The sequence below is a fragment of the Bos mutus genome, chromosome 21 (assembly GCF_027580195.1).
Source record: "Bos mutus isolate GX-2022 chromosome 21, NWIPB_WYAK_1.1, whole genome shotgun sequence".
Lineage (NCBI taxonomy): Eukaryota > Metazoa > Chordata > Mammalia > Artiodactyla > Bovidae > Bos > Bos mutus.
In genome coordinates this window covers 19,811,436-19,827,074 of record NC_091637.1, presented here as the reverse complement: position 1 = coordinate 19,827,074, position 15,639 = coordinate 19,811,436, and the positions used below count along the sequence as shown (strand labels likewise).

The 15,639-nt window shown below is 52.4% G+C and overlaps 1 protein-coding gene across 1 annotated transcript; it reads left to right on the top strand.

The window, feature by feature from the left end:
- Nucleotides 1-28: 28 nt before the first annotated feature.
- On the top strand, nt 29-14,042 carry PLIN1 (perilipin 1). Its single transcript, XM_070358263.1, is given in 10 exon segments — nt 29-138; nt 792-850; nt 3,539-3,743; nt 5,562-5,644; nt 7,514-7,619; nt 7,622-7,777; nt 8,316-8,488; nt 10,221-10,412; nt 10,800-11,045; nt 12,058-14,042. Coding segments are annotated over 9 exon segments (1,548 nt in total). The 5' UTR covers nt 29-138; nt 792-805; the 3' UTR covers nt 12,400-14,042.
- The last annotated feature ends 1,597 nt before the right edge of the window (nt 14,043-15,639 follow it).

Here is a 15,639-nt window from a genome sequence, read left to right as displayed (position 1 = left end):
ACCAGACGTTCTCTTCCTCTCTGCCCTCCTCTAGCTGGAAAGTGTTAATAGCTTTGCTCAAGAGCAATTGGATTTGTTTCCTCCGGACGAGACATTCGGCAGCCTGGGCTCTGTGGCACTGAGACAACATCAGCTGGAGTGAGTGTGGGGCTTCGAGACGACCTTACCTGGTTGGTTTCTGAGAAGTAAAAAAGTTGAGGGTGAGGGTCTTCTGGGAATTTTACTGAGGATGAAGAGGCCTGCAGGGAAACCCCTGAGGGAGAGGTTATTGAGGGTGAATGACCAAGAATGTAAATACTCTGCAGCCACTGGCTTTTCCAGACCACAACTGAAATGGCTGGTTTTACAAATGGCTACTTTCTTATCTGGCTGAGCAGAGGAAAGACTGGCTGCTATGCTTGATTAAAAAGAGAGAAATTAATGCAGAACTTTTTATTTAAAAAAAAAAAAAAAAGACTAAACCTGAAACTCATTCTTTTAGTCTCTTGGACCCTCATCTAAGAGCTCCTAAACTTCATCTAAAACCTCTTATCTCTTAGAAGCTACTTTCATTTTTTGTTTCTTACCCTGAATACTTATAAGAAACTTTGGTCTCGACAAGTAGACTGCCAGGTCTCATCCTTGTAGGACTCTAAGGACTAGCCACTTGTCTGTGACATTCATCCTCCAAATGCCTTCTCTTCAGGGAACTTGAAGTCTGGGTCCCCTTGATGTCCTTGACGGATAGGGACTGACCCTGTGGATCTCAGGCTGAGGACTTTCTCATGGACCTAAAACCTTCTGCTTTGCAGCTTGAAGAGCTCCAATGGCAGTCAACAAGGGCCCCACCTTGCTGGATGGAGACCTCCCTGTAAGTAACTTGGGCTTATATGAAGCAGTAGACAACTCTGGGGGAGGGAGGAGCTGGGAGGAAGGGCTCAGGGGGCTTAGAGCAAAATATGTCTAGGTTATATTCATAATTCATTGAGCATTACATCTTCATTATTCTTGCTTTTGCAGAAGGCTGTTAGAGAATCTGAAGGGTGGCGGGGAGGGAGGAATGATGCCTATTAAAAACTGAGCACCTTGGAGAAAAAATTGGCTGGTGGGGGACAAGGAGAGGAAGGGAACTACTGTTTTCTAAAGCCTGGCACAGAAGTCCATGCTTTGTCCATCCAGGCAAAACTAAATTCTCAGGACTGAGACTGCATTCTGTAACTCCAGAGCCATCTTGGATATGTTAGTCTATGTAAATGGCACCTCTTGGAGCTACACAGCACACGTTATGTATGTGAGAAGGGATTACAGGGGCAGTGTGTCCAGTACTGTTTGTCTAGTCTGGTCTTCAGTATGACTCAGAGAGGTTTAACATGTTTAGGTGTATTGATGCCTCCTGGCAAGGCCTCTACAACTTAGGCACAGTTCAAATAATGAAACTGAAAAATTGTGAGCCTAAATAATATCCATCTTGTCCCGAGTTAGGCTTTAACTAACCTTTGCACTAGGAATCGCCATGTGTTGTATTTGATCATAGAACACAGAGAGGCATAAAATGGTCACGTGCATAATTAAGCCATCCTAACACATGGTAGTGTATTTCCATCCCAGGACCTCTCTTCCTCTTTGGCTTTGCCTAAATCAGTTCCCGAAAGCTTTGTCCAAAATGTTAAAGAAAATTTTTCTTGTTTACAGTCATAACCTTTTTCTAGTTCAAATTGTCAAACTCATCTGCAAGACCAAAACCTGAAATATTGTAGCCTACGGTCTGGTGTACATGCAAGTCTCCTACAAACAGAAGAAGCTAGGTCCTCCCCTCTGGAGAAAAACTATGTAGCAGTGCAAATTCAAAACTACAAAAAGAACCTGAACATCTGAGCCAGACTTGGGATGTTTATGTGGAGAATTCCTGATATTCCTAAGAATAGACAGAAAATACAATACCCTTCACTAGCCCCAGCAACCGAATCCCATGGACATACTGCCTTCTCCTCGCCCATCCTTTCACCAATCTTATGTTATTTTGAAGCAAATCACAAACTTGCCACTTCAGGCCTGAGTTGGAAGCCTGGCTCTGCCACTTACTAGCTGTGTGTTGTTGGGTAAGTCACTTCATATCGCTGAGTCTTTGTCTCCTCACTGGCAAAGTGCCGGTGACAGTGCTGACCTCAGAGGGTTGCTGTTAGAGTTACTTGAGGTTATGTTACCGAAGCACCTCAATCAGTGCCTGGAGCATAATGTCACTGAGTAAATATTGTCTGTCTCTGCAAAATTAAAATCTGCATTTTTTTCACTCAAAGACCACTTTTTAAATTTTAACCAAAATTCCTAGGTGATCCAAAGTTTAATTATGTGCCTGCTGCCAAAGTTAGAATGCCTTAATAAGAGCCCAGCATCCCAGTAATGAGAGATGATGGTCTCACTGGACCCCACACATTCAGATCACACCTGGAATGCTGTCTTTAAGCTTGAGTGCTATAAAGGCTATGTCAAAATGTAGTGTGTGCAGAGGATGGAATTAGTAGATCAGGGCACTGAGTCGTTTATAAGCTAAGTTAGGAACTAGAGCTGTTTAGAATACAGAAGGAACTGCTAAAGGCAGAGATGCTTATCTTCAAGTGCGTGAAAGGCCAGCCAATGAATGATGAAATAGATGTGCTCCACATTATTCCACAGGGCATCGGGTGGAGCAGTGGGTGGAGGTGGATTCCAGTTCAGCCACGCTGTCCAACGAGGGGCATAGGCCACTCTACGAGGAGTGAGATCCATTCGAGGAGAATTCCAAATGCAAGACTCCCAGAGGGATATGGGAAGCACTCTTGCTTCAGAGGCCCCTGGAGGCCTAGGATTCTATCATTCTGTTCAGTTGGCCAGGTCTAAACACCTTAGGTGCAGCCCTGTCACCTATTAGCTAACATGACTGTGCAGGCTTTAGGTGAGGCCCTGGAAATACATTGGTGAGAGTCTCCTGGGATGGAGCCAAGTACACAGGTGACCAGCACAAGCGCAGCACCATGTGTGAGTCCGGACACATCCCTGGGAGGGAGATGGTGACTTCTGATATGAGGGAGAGTCAGGAAGTTTCTCAGAAGAAACGATGCTCAAGCTGTGTCTTCTGCCAGACAGAAAGGGCTGTGGGAGGGAAGGGGAGCACCCAAGGCAGTGGGACCAGCACTGGAGGCAGGGAGGTGTGTCCCAGAAAGACCCAAAAGATGTTCAGGTGAAGCTCCCAATCCACGGTGGACTAAAGCTCTAGACAGGTGCACCGGCACACTCACTCCTGGCCATGAAGTTCAAGTTGAGTGGCTAAAGGGTGGGGTGGCCCCTGGAGGATGGAGACTGCCTCAGGAGCTTTCCAGATCCAGGACTGTGACCAGGAGAGCGCGGCCACCCGGCTCTTATGTTTCCTGTGAGGCCTGTAGAGGCCTCTCTATTCTGGATTCCTCCTGAGTCATCTGGACCCAGGCCAGCCCCAGTGAGCACCGAGGCTCTGAGACCGCCTCCCCAGGAGGTAGGAGAAGGAGTTGGGCTGATTTCTTTCGCTGCTTTCCTTCCATGCCAGGAGCAGGAGAATGTGCTGCAGCGGGTCCTGCAGCTGCCGGTGGTGAGCGGCACCTGTGAGTGCTTCCAGAAGACCTACGCCAGCACCAAGGAAGCCCACCCCCTGGTGGCCTCTGTATGCAATGCCTACGAGAAGGGCGTGCAGGGCGCCAGCAGCCTGGCGGCCTGGAGCATGGAGCCCGTGGTCCGCAGGCTGTCCACCCAGTGTGAGTCCTCGTGGCACTCGGAGGCTGACTGCCTGCCAGTCTTTTACCTGTCTGCCAGTCTGTCTGATACCAGCTTGTCTGTTTGCCTTTTTGTTTGTATCTGACTACCTTCCTAACTCTCTACATCCCATTACATAGTTGTTTTATTTATAGATACAGATGCTTTAGATGTAGATATATGACACTAATGGTAAAGAGACTGCCTGCCAATACAGGAGACGCAGGTTCAGTCCCTCGGTCTGGAAGATCCCCTGGAGGAGGGCATGGCAACCCACTCCAGTATTCTTGCCTGGAGAATCCCATGGCCAGAGGAGCCATGGGGTCCATGGGGTCGCAAAGAGTCGGACACGACTGAACAGACCTAGTGTGCAAGTACGTTACTAAGTGAGAGATGAGAGATAGATATAGACATAGGTCTCATCTCATCTATAATGCCTCATCTCTGATCCAGTTGGCATTTTCCTAGGATGATAATTGGCAGGAGAAGGGTGGACAGAGTTATGGGGTGGGCAGTGGGGGATGTGGGGCATACGGCAGACCAGACACACGGTTTAGCTCCAGATCCAGCAGCAGCAGAAACTGGCAGAGTCTGGCACAGAGCCAGTGGGCAGGAGGGCTGGCCTGGCAGGACTGGGGGAGTAGAGGGAGAGGGGAAGCCCTCTGGGTCCTGCAGCTGATGCTATGGGCCCCATAACAGGCAGCAGCAGAAGAGAGCTGCCAGCCGGGGCCCTGAAGGTGGAGGACAGCTTACCAGGCCTGCCCCTGTTCAATTTGTTCTGCCTCATTTGAAAATATGGTCTCCCTGGCACAGCTCTTGACAGGACTGAGGGAAATTCCAGAAGTCTAGGACCTTCCACCATCCTGAAGAGAGTTATGGGTACCTGTGGATTTGGCATAGCAAATAGGAGAGGACAGATACAAAGAAGACCTGGGCCTGGGCCCACCTCCCTGCCTGAAAGCTCCTTAAGTAATCTCCCTGGGTCTCATTTGGCCCAATATCAGAAGTCAGCTGAGTCATCTGGGCTCTCTCTGCTGCTTGAGAATTTTGTGAAAACCTAAGATATCTGGAGAAAGAATATGTGAAAGAGAAGACGTAGGTATCCTTTGAAACTGTGATCTCCATGATCATGGGCGCAGAGCTGACGTCCTCAGTAGCCCCTGGGCCATGTCTTCCAAGAGCATTGGCATCCTCTGTCACTTGCCCCTTTCTCTTCCCTGTGACCCTCTTCCCACTGTTGACCATCTCACTCCTCAAGGTTAAAACAAAGGGTCACGGACCATCTGGCACTCTAGACCAGCCTGTCATCTCTGGACCTAAGCGGTGCCAGGCCAGCTCCCAGCAAGGTCTTCCCTTAAGGCCTGACTGCCTTTCCTGCCCCGCTGCCACTTCTGCTTTCCCCTGTTGTGTTCACCCAGCGCTCACCCAGACGGGGGTCATAGGAGGTCAAGAGACCAAGATCCGTTGGCGATTCCCATAGGTTCTGTCACTTCCTCCTGACAACCCTGCACTTGACAAACAAGGAACTTGAGGCTCAGCCAGGTTGTGACCTGCCTGAAGTCACACCGCAGATGCAGGCGCCGAGCTCTGAGAGCAGGTCTGCATGACTGCAGAGCTACCCAGAAGGGAGACATCCCGGTCTCAAGGAGTCACAGTGGATGGGGGCCAATGGTGGCAGAGGGCCTTGGGCTGCCCGGCGCTTTGGAGGTGGCAGGGCTGGGGATTTTGAGGGCTCCAAGGTGCCTTCCTCAGCACAGAGGCCCCTGCTAGGTCCTCACAGTGAAGGCAGGGCTCACCCCACCACGGCCTTTTGCTTCCAGTCGTAGCTGCCAACGAGCTGGCCTGCCGAGGCCTGGACCACCTGGAGGAAAAGATCCCCGCCCTCCAGTATCCTCCTGAAAAGGTGAGCCCTTCCCCTCTTCTCCGCACGTCCACCTTCTGTTGTCACTGCCTCTCAGTGGAAGAACAGGCATGAGCCCATGATGCAGGATGGCATGGCATATGCCTTCCCAGGCTGGTGGCCACTGCCTGCCCCTAAAACTGCATAACCGGCTTCTTCCTCTCCCTGTGGGACCAGATGAAGGCAGGCTTTCTGAAACCAGCAGGCACAGCCCAGAGGCAGACTCTGGACAGGAGCTTGGGGTGGGGGCCACTGCTTCTGATCCCCCCTCTATGAGATACCCCATGGGCCTACATCATACCATTTGGTGACTGCGGCTGCTGCTATGTCGCTTCAGTCATGTCTGACTCTGTGTAACCCCATAGACAGCAGCCCAACAGGCTCCCCCATCCCTGGGATTCTCCAGACAAGAGGACTGGAGTGGGGTGCCATCGCCTTCTCCCATTTGGTGACTACAGATGCCTAAGATCATGGGTCACACTCAACCAGATCTCAGGATTGCAGTCCCATGTCTTCACAATCCAACACCTTATGAACCATGAGACTGAAAAAGTCGTTTCACCTGGATACCTATTCATTGGGTATTTGCTGTGTAAGGGCCAGGTCTGGTGCTTTAGGGGAATACATTTCACTCTCAGACCTCATCCATCTCACTGATAAAGTACCACTCATCTCACATTTACTGAGTGAGCCCTATCCTATGCCAGGAGTCATGACACGTGATTTATAGAGTCCTCTCCTTTAATCCTCTTTCCCCCTGGTGGCTCAGACGGTAAAGAATCTGCCTGTAATACAGGAGACCCAGGTTTGATCCCTGGGTCGGCAAGACCCCCTGGAGGAGGGAATGGCACCCCACCCCAGTGTTCCTGCCTGGTGGATCCCACGGACAGAGGAGCCTGGCAGGCTACAGTCCATGGGGTCACAAAGAATCGGACACAACCGAGCAACTAACACTTTCAACCTTCTGGGATGGGGTGGTATCCCCATTTGACAGAGAAAACTAGTGACTTCCTCCTGACCACACAGCCTGAAGTGGAGGACACAGGAGAGCAGGGCTGTTCAGCTCTGAGGCCTTGCTCTTCACTTATTTTTCTAGATAAAGGGCAATGCCTTTGTCATAAAGAAGCTCCCAAGTCAAAGGAGTTGTTGTTCAGTAGCTCAATTGTGTCTGACTCTTTGAGACCCATGGACTGCAGCACACCAGGCTTCCCTGTCTTCACTTTCTCCTGGAGTTTTCTCAAACTCATGTCCATGAGTTTGGCATGAGTCATTGATGCCATCCAACCATCTCATCCTCTGTCGTCCCCTTCTCCTCCTGCCTTCAATCTTTCCCAGCATCAGGGTCTTTTCCAATGAGTTGGTTCTTTGCATCAGGTGGCCAAAGTAGTGGAGCTTTAGCGTCAGCACCTGTCCTTGCAAGGAATATTCAGGAACCCAAGGAACAGTATTAAAAAGCAAAAAGTCAAAGGAGAGAAAGACATTACTTTAGTGCAGAACCTGTGTGAAGGCCAGCCACATCCGTACGATCACCTAAGCACAGATGGGAATGTAAGAAGTGCTCTGAGGACAGAAGAGACTGTGGAGGAGGTGCATGGAGGAGATGAGGACAAGTGTTATCAAGAAGGTGGTCACTGGGGGTGATTCTTGAAGGATGATTAGCATCTCAACAGGCAGAAATGGGGTGCAGAGAAGCCAGGAGATCTAAGTGGTTGGCGCAGAAAGGACTGGAGCCCTTTCCCTTTAAAGTTCAGCTTAATCAAGGTGCCCCAATACTGGCGCCAGTCCCCTGGGCCTTTAAATGAGACTTTCCTGAAGCGGGATGTAGGCCCTGCCAGAGCCTCATGCCTGACTCCCCATCCTTGCTTTCACCAGATTGCCTCTGAGCTGAAGGACACCATCTCCACCCGCCTTCGCAGCGCCAGGAACAGCATCAGCGTGCCCATTGCCAGCACTTCAGACAAAATCCTAGGGGCCGCTCTGGCGGCTGTGAGCTCGCCTGGGGGATGGCGAGAGACACTGCCGAGTATGCTGCCAACACCCGAGCCGGCCGGCTGGCCTCTGGAGGGGCCGACTTGGCCTTGGGTGGTGTCGAGAAGATGGTAGAGTTCCTCCTCCCTCCAGCCAACGAAGAGTCAGGTATCTGCCATTGTGGGGGTTGCTGGAAAGGGAGATCCCGCCCCACCCTTGTCCTGCTGCTTGTGGATTAGGAAGAGGCAGCCAGGGCTCATCTAGCCAGTGCTCTCCCTGGTGGCTCAGAGGTTAAAGAATCTGCCTGCAATGCAGGAGACACAGGTTCTATTCCTGGGTTGGGAAGATCCCCTGGAGGAGGGCATGGCAACCCACGACAGTATTCTTGCTTGGAGAATCCCATGTACAGAGGAGCCTGGCTGGGTATACTCCTTAGGGTCACAAAGAGTCGGACACGACCGAAGCGACTGAGCACACAGCCACTGCTGTGGAGCAAGGAAGGCCCAGCAAGATTTCCAGAGGGCTCCATTTTCATTTGGCCCCTCTCCCCATTTTTAAGTGGAGAAAGTGACTTCCCCAAATCTCCAGTGAGCTTGTGTTGGAGTAGGGTGATCCCTTTCCAACTCTAGACACAACCCAGCTTTGTCCAGCCCCTCTCTGATCTGCTTTCCTCTCCTTCCCGCCCCCACCTGCAACTCCCACCTAGCCGCTGCCCCAGGACTCCAGGATGCCCAGAAACCTCCCAAGGCCAAGCCGAGCCTCGTGAGCAGGGTTGGGGCCCTGGCCAACACTCTCTCTAGACACACCTTCCAGACCACAGCCCGGGCACTGAAACAGGGCCATGCCTTGGCCATGTGGATCCCAGGTGTGGCACCTCTGGTGAGTATCTGCCCTGAGTTGCCATGGCCTGGGAACCCTGTGGACCTCCTGGTCCCTCCCATCCCCTATCCAACTTCACCTCCTGTCCTGAGAACCTCCTGTCTTCCAGCCAGGAGTCGGGGGTAGAACATTAGGTCTAAGGATAAGAGACCTTAGAAGGGGTGGAGGGCTAACCCTCTAGGATGCAAGGGAAGAAGAGGGCAGGCCTGCTTGTTAGGGTCATCCTGCCCCGCCCTTCTGTCTCTCCCACTCTCCCTCTAGGTTCTACTCTATCCCCAACCTTCTTGGGAGAAAGCAGAGACCTCCCCCCACCCATCTTCTCTGTAGGCATTTGGGAGTGTCACCCCTGAATAAGCAAGGTGCAAGGCACCAAACCCCTCCTCTGGGGCAGAGAGCCCCAGCTGGGCCATATCCCTGACTGCCCCCAGGCTTCTGGTTTCCCTTCTAGAGGCTTCTAATTGGCATCCCACTGCACCTCTGATAGAGTTGTCTTTTCTAGCCCCAGATAGGGCTTATTCCCCCCAACACCACACACTCTGTGTATTTTAGCAGGGATAGCCTGGATTTTTCTCATAGGAACTTTAATAAGAAACTAAGCCCCCTGCCCCCACTAAAAAAGGAAATAAAAATGTTACAGCATAAAGGTCAGTATACCAGATAACCACTTTTCAGCCATCATGAGGGTGGCACTTTTAAAAGCACTGTCAAACCTGGCTCATTCATTCAAGCAAATGTTTGCTGAGAGCCCACCACATGCCTGGTCCTGTAGGGAACTACAGTCCCCTGCACTGGGGGTCACTTCCCCACGGGGGCTAGGCTAACTCCTGCGCCCTAGCCTAGCCCATAGCGGATGGAGGCCACTCTATGGCGCAACCTCAGATACCACCATTTACATAGAAAATAATGGTGTCCCCTAAGGTTGTATAACAAGGAGACTCTGTTTGTGGGGCCCCCTAGGGGTTTGAAATGAGCTGGGCTGTGCCTCAGCGGACACCTGCCCACCAGCCCAGGTCCGTTTCCTCCCATGGGACCCTCTGGCCCACTTGATTTTTTTCACTTTTTAAAGAACGACAAGGAGTACCTCTGAAAGCTAAACATACACATTACCTATGACTCAGCAACTCTACCCAACAGAGAGGAGAGCTTATATCCCCCAAAGACATGTTGGAAATGTTACTATCAGCTTTATCCTTAGCTAAGAAATGGGAACAACACAAATGTCCATCAGCGGTAGAATAGGTAAATTTTGGTATATTTATTCAGTGGAGTGTGACACAGAAATGAAGAAGGAGAAACTACTCAGTAATGTGGGTGAATCTTACAACATAACCATTGAACAAAAGCTATGCATGAAAGAAAACACGTGTGAGCCCATTCACAAATGGGCAGAATTAATGCTTGGTGATAGAGGCCAGTATGTGGTCCCCTTAGCCAGTACTGACTGGGTGAGGGGCACAGAGTTTTCTGGGGTATTGAAAATGGTCTCTGTCTTGATCTGTGCTGGTCACACTTGCATGTGTTTCTAAAAATTCCCAGAGCTGTACACTAAAGCCGTGAGCACCTCAGTGGGTGTAAGTTATCAGTCCATAAAAAGTTGGAACAGTCCGCTGGGGCCAGGACCTGCTTGCCTCTCCCTACCCTGACCCTGGGGATGCCGGGCTTTGCCTGCTGGGGCTGCCTGGCCTCTGGCAGGGGCGGTTAAGCCAGCGGACCGCCGCCTTCCCGCCCTCAGAGCAGCCTGGCCCAGTGGGGCACGTCGGCGGCCATGCAGGTGGTGTCGCGGCGGCGGAGCGAGGTGCGGGTGCCCTGGCTGCACAGCCTCACGGCCACCCAGGAGGAGGACCACGAGGAGCACACGGACACTGAGGGGGAGGAGACCGGGGAGGAGGAGGACTCAGAGACCGAGGAGAGCAAGCTCAGCGAGGTGAGGGGAGAGTGCCAGCCGAGGGGGCCCCCTGAGGGGGTGAGGAGCAGAGGCACAGGGTGACAGAAGGGTCTCTGCCCCCAGGCCCAGGGACGTGCACGTGGGTGCAGCACTCTTCCCGCCACCCCTGAGCACCCAGCGAATAGTTCTCTCAGCAGATCCTCACAACAACCCCATAAAATAGGACAGAGACTGTCATCCCCATTTTGCAGATGAAGAAACTGAGGTTCAGAGCACAGAAGTGACCTGCCCAAGAGCCAGGCCTATAGTTTCTTTTTTTTTTCCGATTTAGTGTCCAGATTCTTTTGCCTCTAGCTCCGGGGCTGGTGAGGAGGGGACGGGTCAGGGGAGTTGCTGTGGAGGCACTGACCCTGCTCTGGTCACCAGGGGGCAGCCTTGCCAGGCTCACAGGGCCTCCTGGGCAGCGTGGCACACACCCTGCAGAAGGCCCTCCAGAGCACCGTCTCAGTCGTGATGTGGGCACCGGCGGCTGTGCTGGGCACGGCGGGGAGGATGCTGCACCTCACGCCAGCCCAGGCCACCTCCTCAACCAAGGGCAGGGCCATGTCCCTGTCCGACGCCCTGAAGGGTGTTACTGACAACGTGGTGGACACAGTGGTGAACTACGTGCCGGTGAGCGCCCCCCACCCTTCTGGCTAATGCCCACCCCACCAAAAAAGCAGATTAGACTGAAGGGGCGACAGCGGCTCTCCCTTACACAGTCTCTGATCCTCGGTGCCCCAAAAACATTCTGACATACTGTGGCTTTAACTGGGGGCCTTTGCAGCCCCTAGAATATAGAGACTGGTGGCCTTGGCCTGATACCTTCCCCCGCATCCATCCTTCCTACCTGCTGCTGGAAAGGTCACCAGTCATCCATCTGGGGCCCCCACTGGATCAGCCCTCACCCCTCAGCTCCCAACCGAGGGGCCTGGCAGGTTTGCATGCTGCTCCCTGGGGAAGTGTTGGAGGGAGGCTTCCAGGACCCCTTGGGGGGTGGGCTGTGTTCCAGGGGACAGAAGCTGCCCCCATCCCAATTCCAATACCTGTTCCCAGCAGGAAAACCCCAGGGGGTGTCTACTATCACTTTGGGGGTCCCTGGGTCCCTTCCCAGAGCAAGTTAACAGGTCATGCAGGCACTAGAGAGCAGGTCAGAGCAGGAGGCCCCTTCAAGCTAAGGGTGAGAGGGCTGGGAGGGTAGGGGTGGGGAATTACTAGTCACTCATTCTCACCAAGAGACTTAAACAGGGGTCTTGGCAGAGAGCTCCCTTCACTTTGGACCCAAAATGGAGCCAGATGTGGGTGCTCTGACCCAGGCAGGGACTGTCTTAGCTGTCCTTAGCTCACGGAATTGGGCCAAGGAAGAGTCAGGAAAGCCCCTGACCTCCCACTGAGGGACCTCTGAGGGGGACCCCAGGGTCCGGAAACTAGAGGGTGGCTGCGTGCCTTGCCTTGTGGGTCCGCACTTGCAGGCCCGGCAGGGGTGGCCGTCCTCAGCAGGTTCCCCTGCATCTTCCATCCCCGTCCCACCCCAGCCTGTGCTCTCCGGATCGCGCGTGACCGCCGGGCCGCAGACAAGGCGGCGGTGGGAGGTGCAGGGACAAGGGCCAAGCCGAGGGCCCTAACGTGGCTGCCGGGCCCTCAGCTCCCCAGGCTGTCGCTGATGGAACCCGAGAGCGAATTCCGGGACATCGACAACCCTCCAGCCGAGGCCGAGCGCCGGGAGGCGGAACGCAGAGGGTCCGGGGCACCGCCCGCTTGCCCAGAGCCCGCCCCGCGCCCTGCGCCTCCCCGCGGCAGCCTGCGGAGCGCTCGGGGCCTGGGCGCGGAGGAACGCGTGGACGCAACCGCCTTGCCGCGCGCCGCCTTCCCGGCCGTGCCCCGCGAGAAGCCCACGCGCCGGGTCAGCGACAGCTTCTTCCGGCCCAGCGTCATGGAGCCCATCCTGGGCCGAGCGCAGTACAGCCAGCTGCGCAAGAAGAGCTGAGCCGCCTACCTACCGCCCTCCCGGCCCGGCGCTTTTCCCCCACCCCGGGCCGGGCCGCTGTCGCGAGCAGACAGACAGAACCTACGAAGAAGTGAGCGTTGGCTTCCTCAAAGTAGTCCCGTTGGGTCCCGAGCCTCCTTCCAAGGATGCTGCCAAGGCACACATCTTTTGAGCATCCTCTTTGGGCTTAGCTATCAGAACCCATTTTTGAGAAACATCAGAGTAGCAGTCTGCTTTGATTCTAGGCCTTGGTTTTTTTATTTTTTTTTTTTACCACAAGATTAATTGCCTAACTTATCTCTCACTTCTTTCACCAAATTTGTGGCCCGCTGACATTGAACTGTTTCCAATATTTATATCCATCCTCTGTAGACAAATATTTGCTACCAGCGAGTAACGTGTCACCACGCCAAGGGTTCAAGCAGGCGATCCTGACACATGTTCAAGCCCCGAATGCAGAGATTCCTGTGAGTACACAGGCTCTCAGCTGACTCCTTTGAAGGGAACAGCTTGCGTAAGTCGCTTCAGTCGTGTCTGACTCTTCGGGACCCCATAGTCTGTAGCCCGCTAGGCTCCTCTGTCCATGTGATTCTCCAGGCAAGAATACTGGAGTGGGTTGCCATGCCCTCTCCTCCAGGGGAATCTTCCGGACCCAGGATTGAACCAGTGTCCCTTATGTCTCCTGCATTGGCAAGCGGGTTCTTTACCACTAGTGCCACCTGGGATACATATTAGCATCATTTTCTGAGAACCCTGCCCTCTTCACAGGCTGAGTCCTCGCCTGCGCTCTGTAGCGCCACCTTTCTGTTCCCGGCTACATTGCCATTTGCACCGTTCCAGTTTTACACCTAAGTTCACTCTTTCTTCCACGTTTTGAGTGCTGGCGCCCCCAGTCCTAGGAGACAATAGAGAACGTTAGTTATATAAACAATATATATATAGAATCCATGGGGCGTCCCTTGGTGGCTCAGCGATAAGGAATCCACCTGCAATGCAGGAGATACAGGTTTGGTCCTTGGTTGGGAAATCCCTTAGAGTAGGAAATGGCAACCCACTCCAGTATTCTTGCTTGGGAATCCCTTAGACAGAGGAGCCTGGTGGGCTACAGTCCATGGGGTCGCAAACAGTCAGACATGACTGAGGGACTGAACAACAACAGCATAGACCCTATAGCCACAGTTCATTCCAAACCCATTTTTGAAAATGTTAACATTTGGTACCTTTAGAAATGCATACATATAATTTAAAATTCAAACATTGCAAAAGGGTGTGTGCTTTCCTCCCTGCATTCCCTGGTTCCCCTTTCCCAGAGCAGTCTTGGCAGCAGTCTTGTGTACCCTTTCCACTACAGACTGAGGGCGCACAAGCACACATGTGCACCCTCCCCACTCTTCATACAAGCTGTGGGTGTTATACTCACTGCTTTTTCACTCAGCAGTACATCTTAGAAGTATTTTGTAAGCAGTATCATAAATCCTCCTTGCTGTTTTTAACAGCCACATAGTAAGTGCTTCATAATATAGACATGCTATATTTGATTAAACCAGTTCCTTAATCATGAACTTTTCTGTTATTTCCAGTTGTTTTTTTTTTTTTTTGCTCCCAGGAACAGGGCTGCAATAAATATATTTATACAACAATGTTTCATGTAGATGTGTGCCTATATCTATAGGGTACATTTATAACTCAAAACCATGACATGTTGAGTGAAAGCACATTCACTTAAAGATATTGATAGGTGGTACAGTGGATAAGAATCTGCCTGCCAACGCAGGGGACATGGGTTCGATTTCCGGTGCGGGAAGATCCCACATGCCGTGGGATGTGGGCCATGTGTGTGGCACATGGACTTAGTCCAACAAGTCCATGTGCCACAATTACTGAGCTCGTGCCCTAAACCCCTGCCGCCCAAGTGCTGCGACTACTGAAGCCTGTGCCCCTAGAGCCCCTGCTTCACAACAAGAGAAGCCACCACAGTGAGGACCCCAAGCACTCAAGAAAGAGTAGCCCCCTCACCGCAACTAGAGAAAGCCTGTGCGGCAAAAGACCCAAAACAACCAAAAATAAATAAATTCTCAATAAGAGAAAATACTGATAGATAATGCCAAATAGCTTTCCAAACTTAACTCGGTTTTCCTTGTTATTGTCATCTGCACCTGCACAGGTAATTCTGATATTTCTGTCCATCCTTTTTGACATCTGTATACACGCGCTCATCCCCTCACCCATGAGTGCCCTCTTGGCCTCCACTCTGTCACACACCTAGAGTCCAGCTCCCTGACTCTCCCTGACACTGACTCTAGACCCTGGCAGATCTTTGGTGTAATGAGTCATTGGCCTTGATCCATGGTTTTGGAACCTGGGGATGTCCAGAATGAGAAAAGGGGAGTGTTGATGGACATACACAGGTGGACATGGTCAGAACCTTGAATTAGCTTTGGGATCAAGCTCACCCACCTCAACCCCCACCTCACCCTCTCCCCCTACCTCACGCTCACAATCCACACCACACTCAGCAGTTTCCTGGGTCCAGCCTAGCTCTGGCAGGGCCCCCATGGGCAGCTTTTGGAGACCTGGCCTCAGGCCTGGTGGTATAAATAGAAACACCCAGTTATCCTGGGCATCACCTGCCTGCGCCGCCTTCTTCCTGGAGTTCCGGAATCCACACTCCTAACTGTCTGTTCCTCCATAGCCCTGGGGCCCCTCCTGCCAGGACAGCCATAGAAGTCAACACACCCACTGGCCAGACCCAGACCCCTCACCCTGTCCTGGATCCCAACCAGGGTGCTGGGAACCAGCATATGGCACAGGCCCAGGAGGTAAACAACTTGTCCCCAAAATTCTGGTTTTATCATTAAACTGATAGCAAAGTGCTCTGAGCCTGGCCCTCAGTCTTTCTGATTACTTTCTGGTGAGAAATAAGAAATGAAGCATCTCCTCTAAATGACAGAAATTTGCTTCGTTGGCTCCAGGCTGGATTGTGGGGCTTTTCTCCTTAGAGACATCAGTTTGGCTGGCCTTCCTGCTCATGTGGGTGTGACGGCTCACCCACATTCTGGACCTCAGGAGGACCTCCCCCTCACGCTGGGATGCCAAGGTCCCTCTCCAGAGAAATACATTGTTCCCTCTCTTCTGTTGCAGCTCACAAAATGCACCTCCAACTGAATCACAGTTTTGGAGATGGAAAAACAGCCGTTACACTTAATAACATACCTTTATCATGCTTTTTTTTTGTCTGTG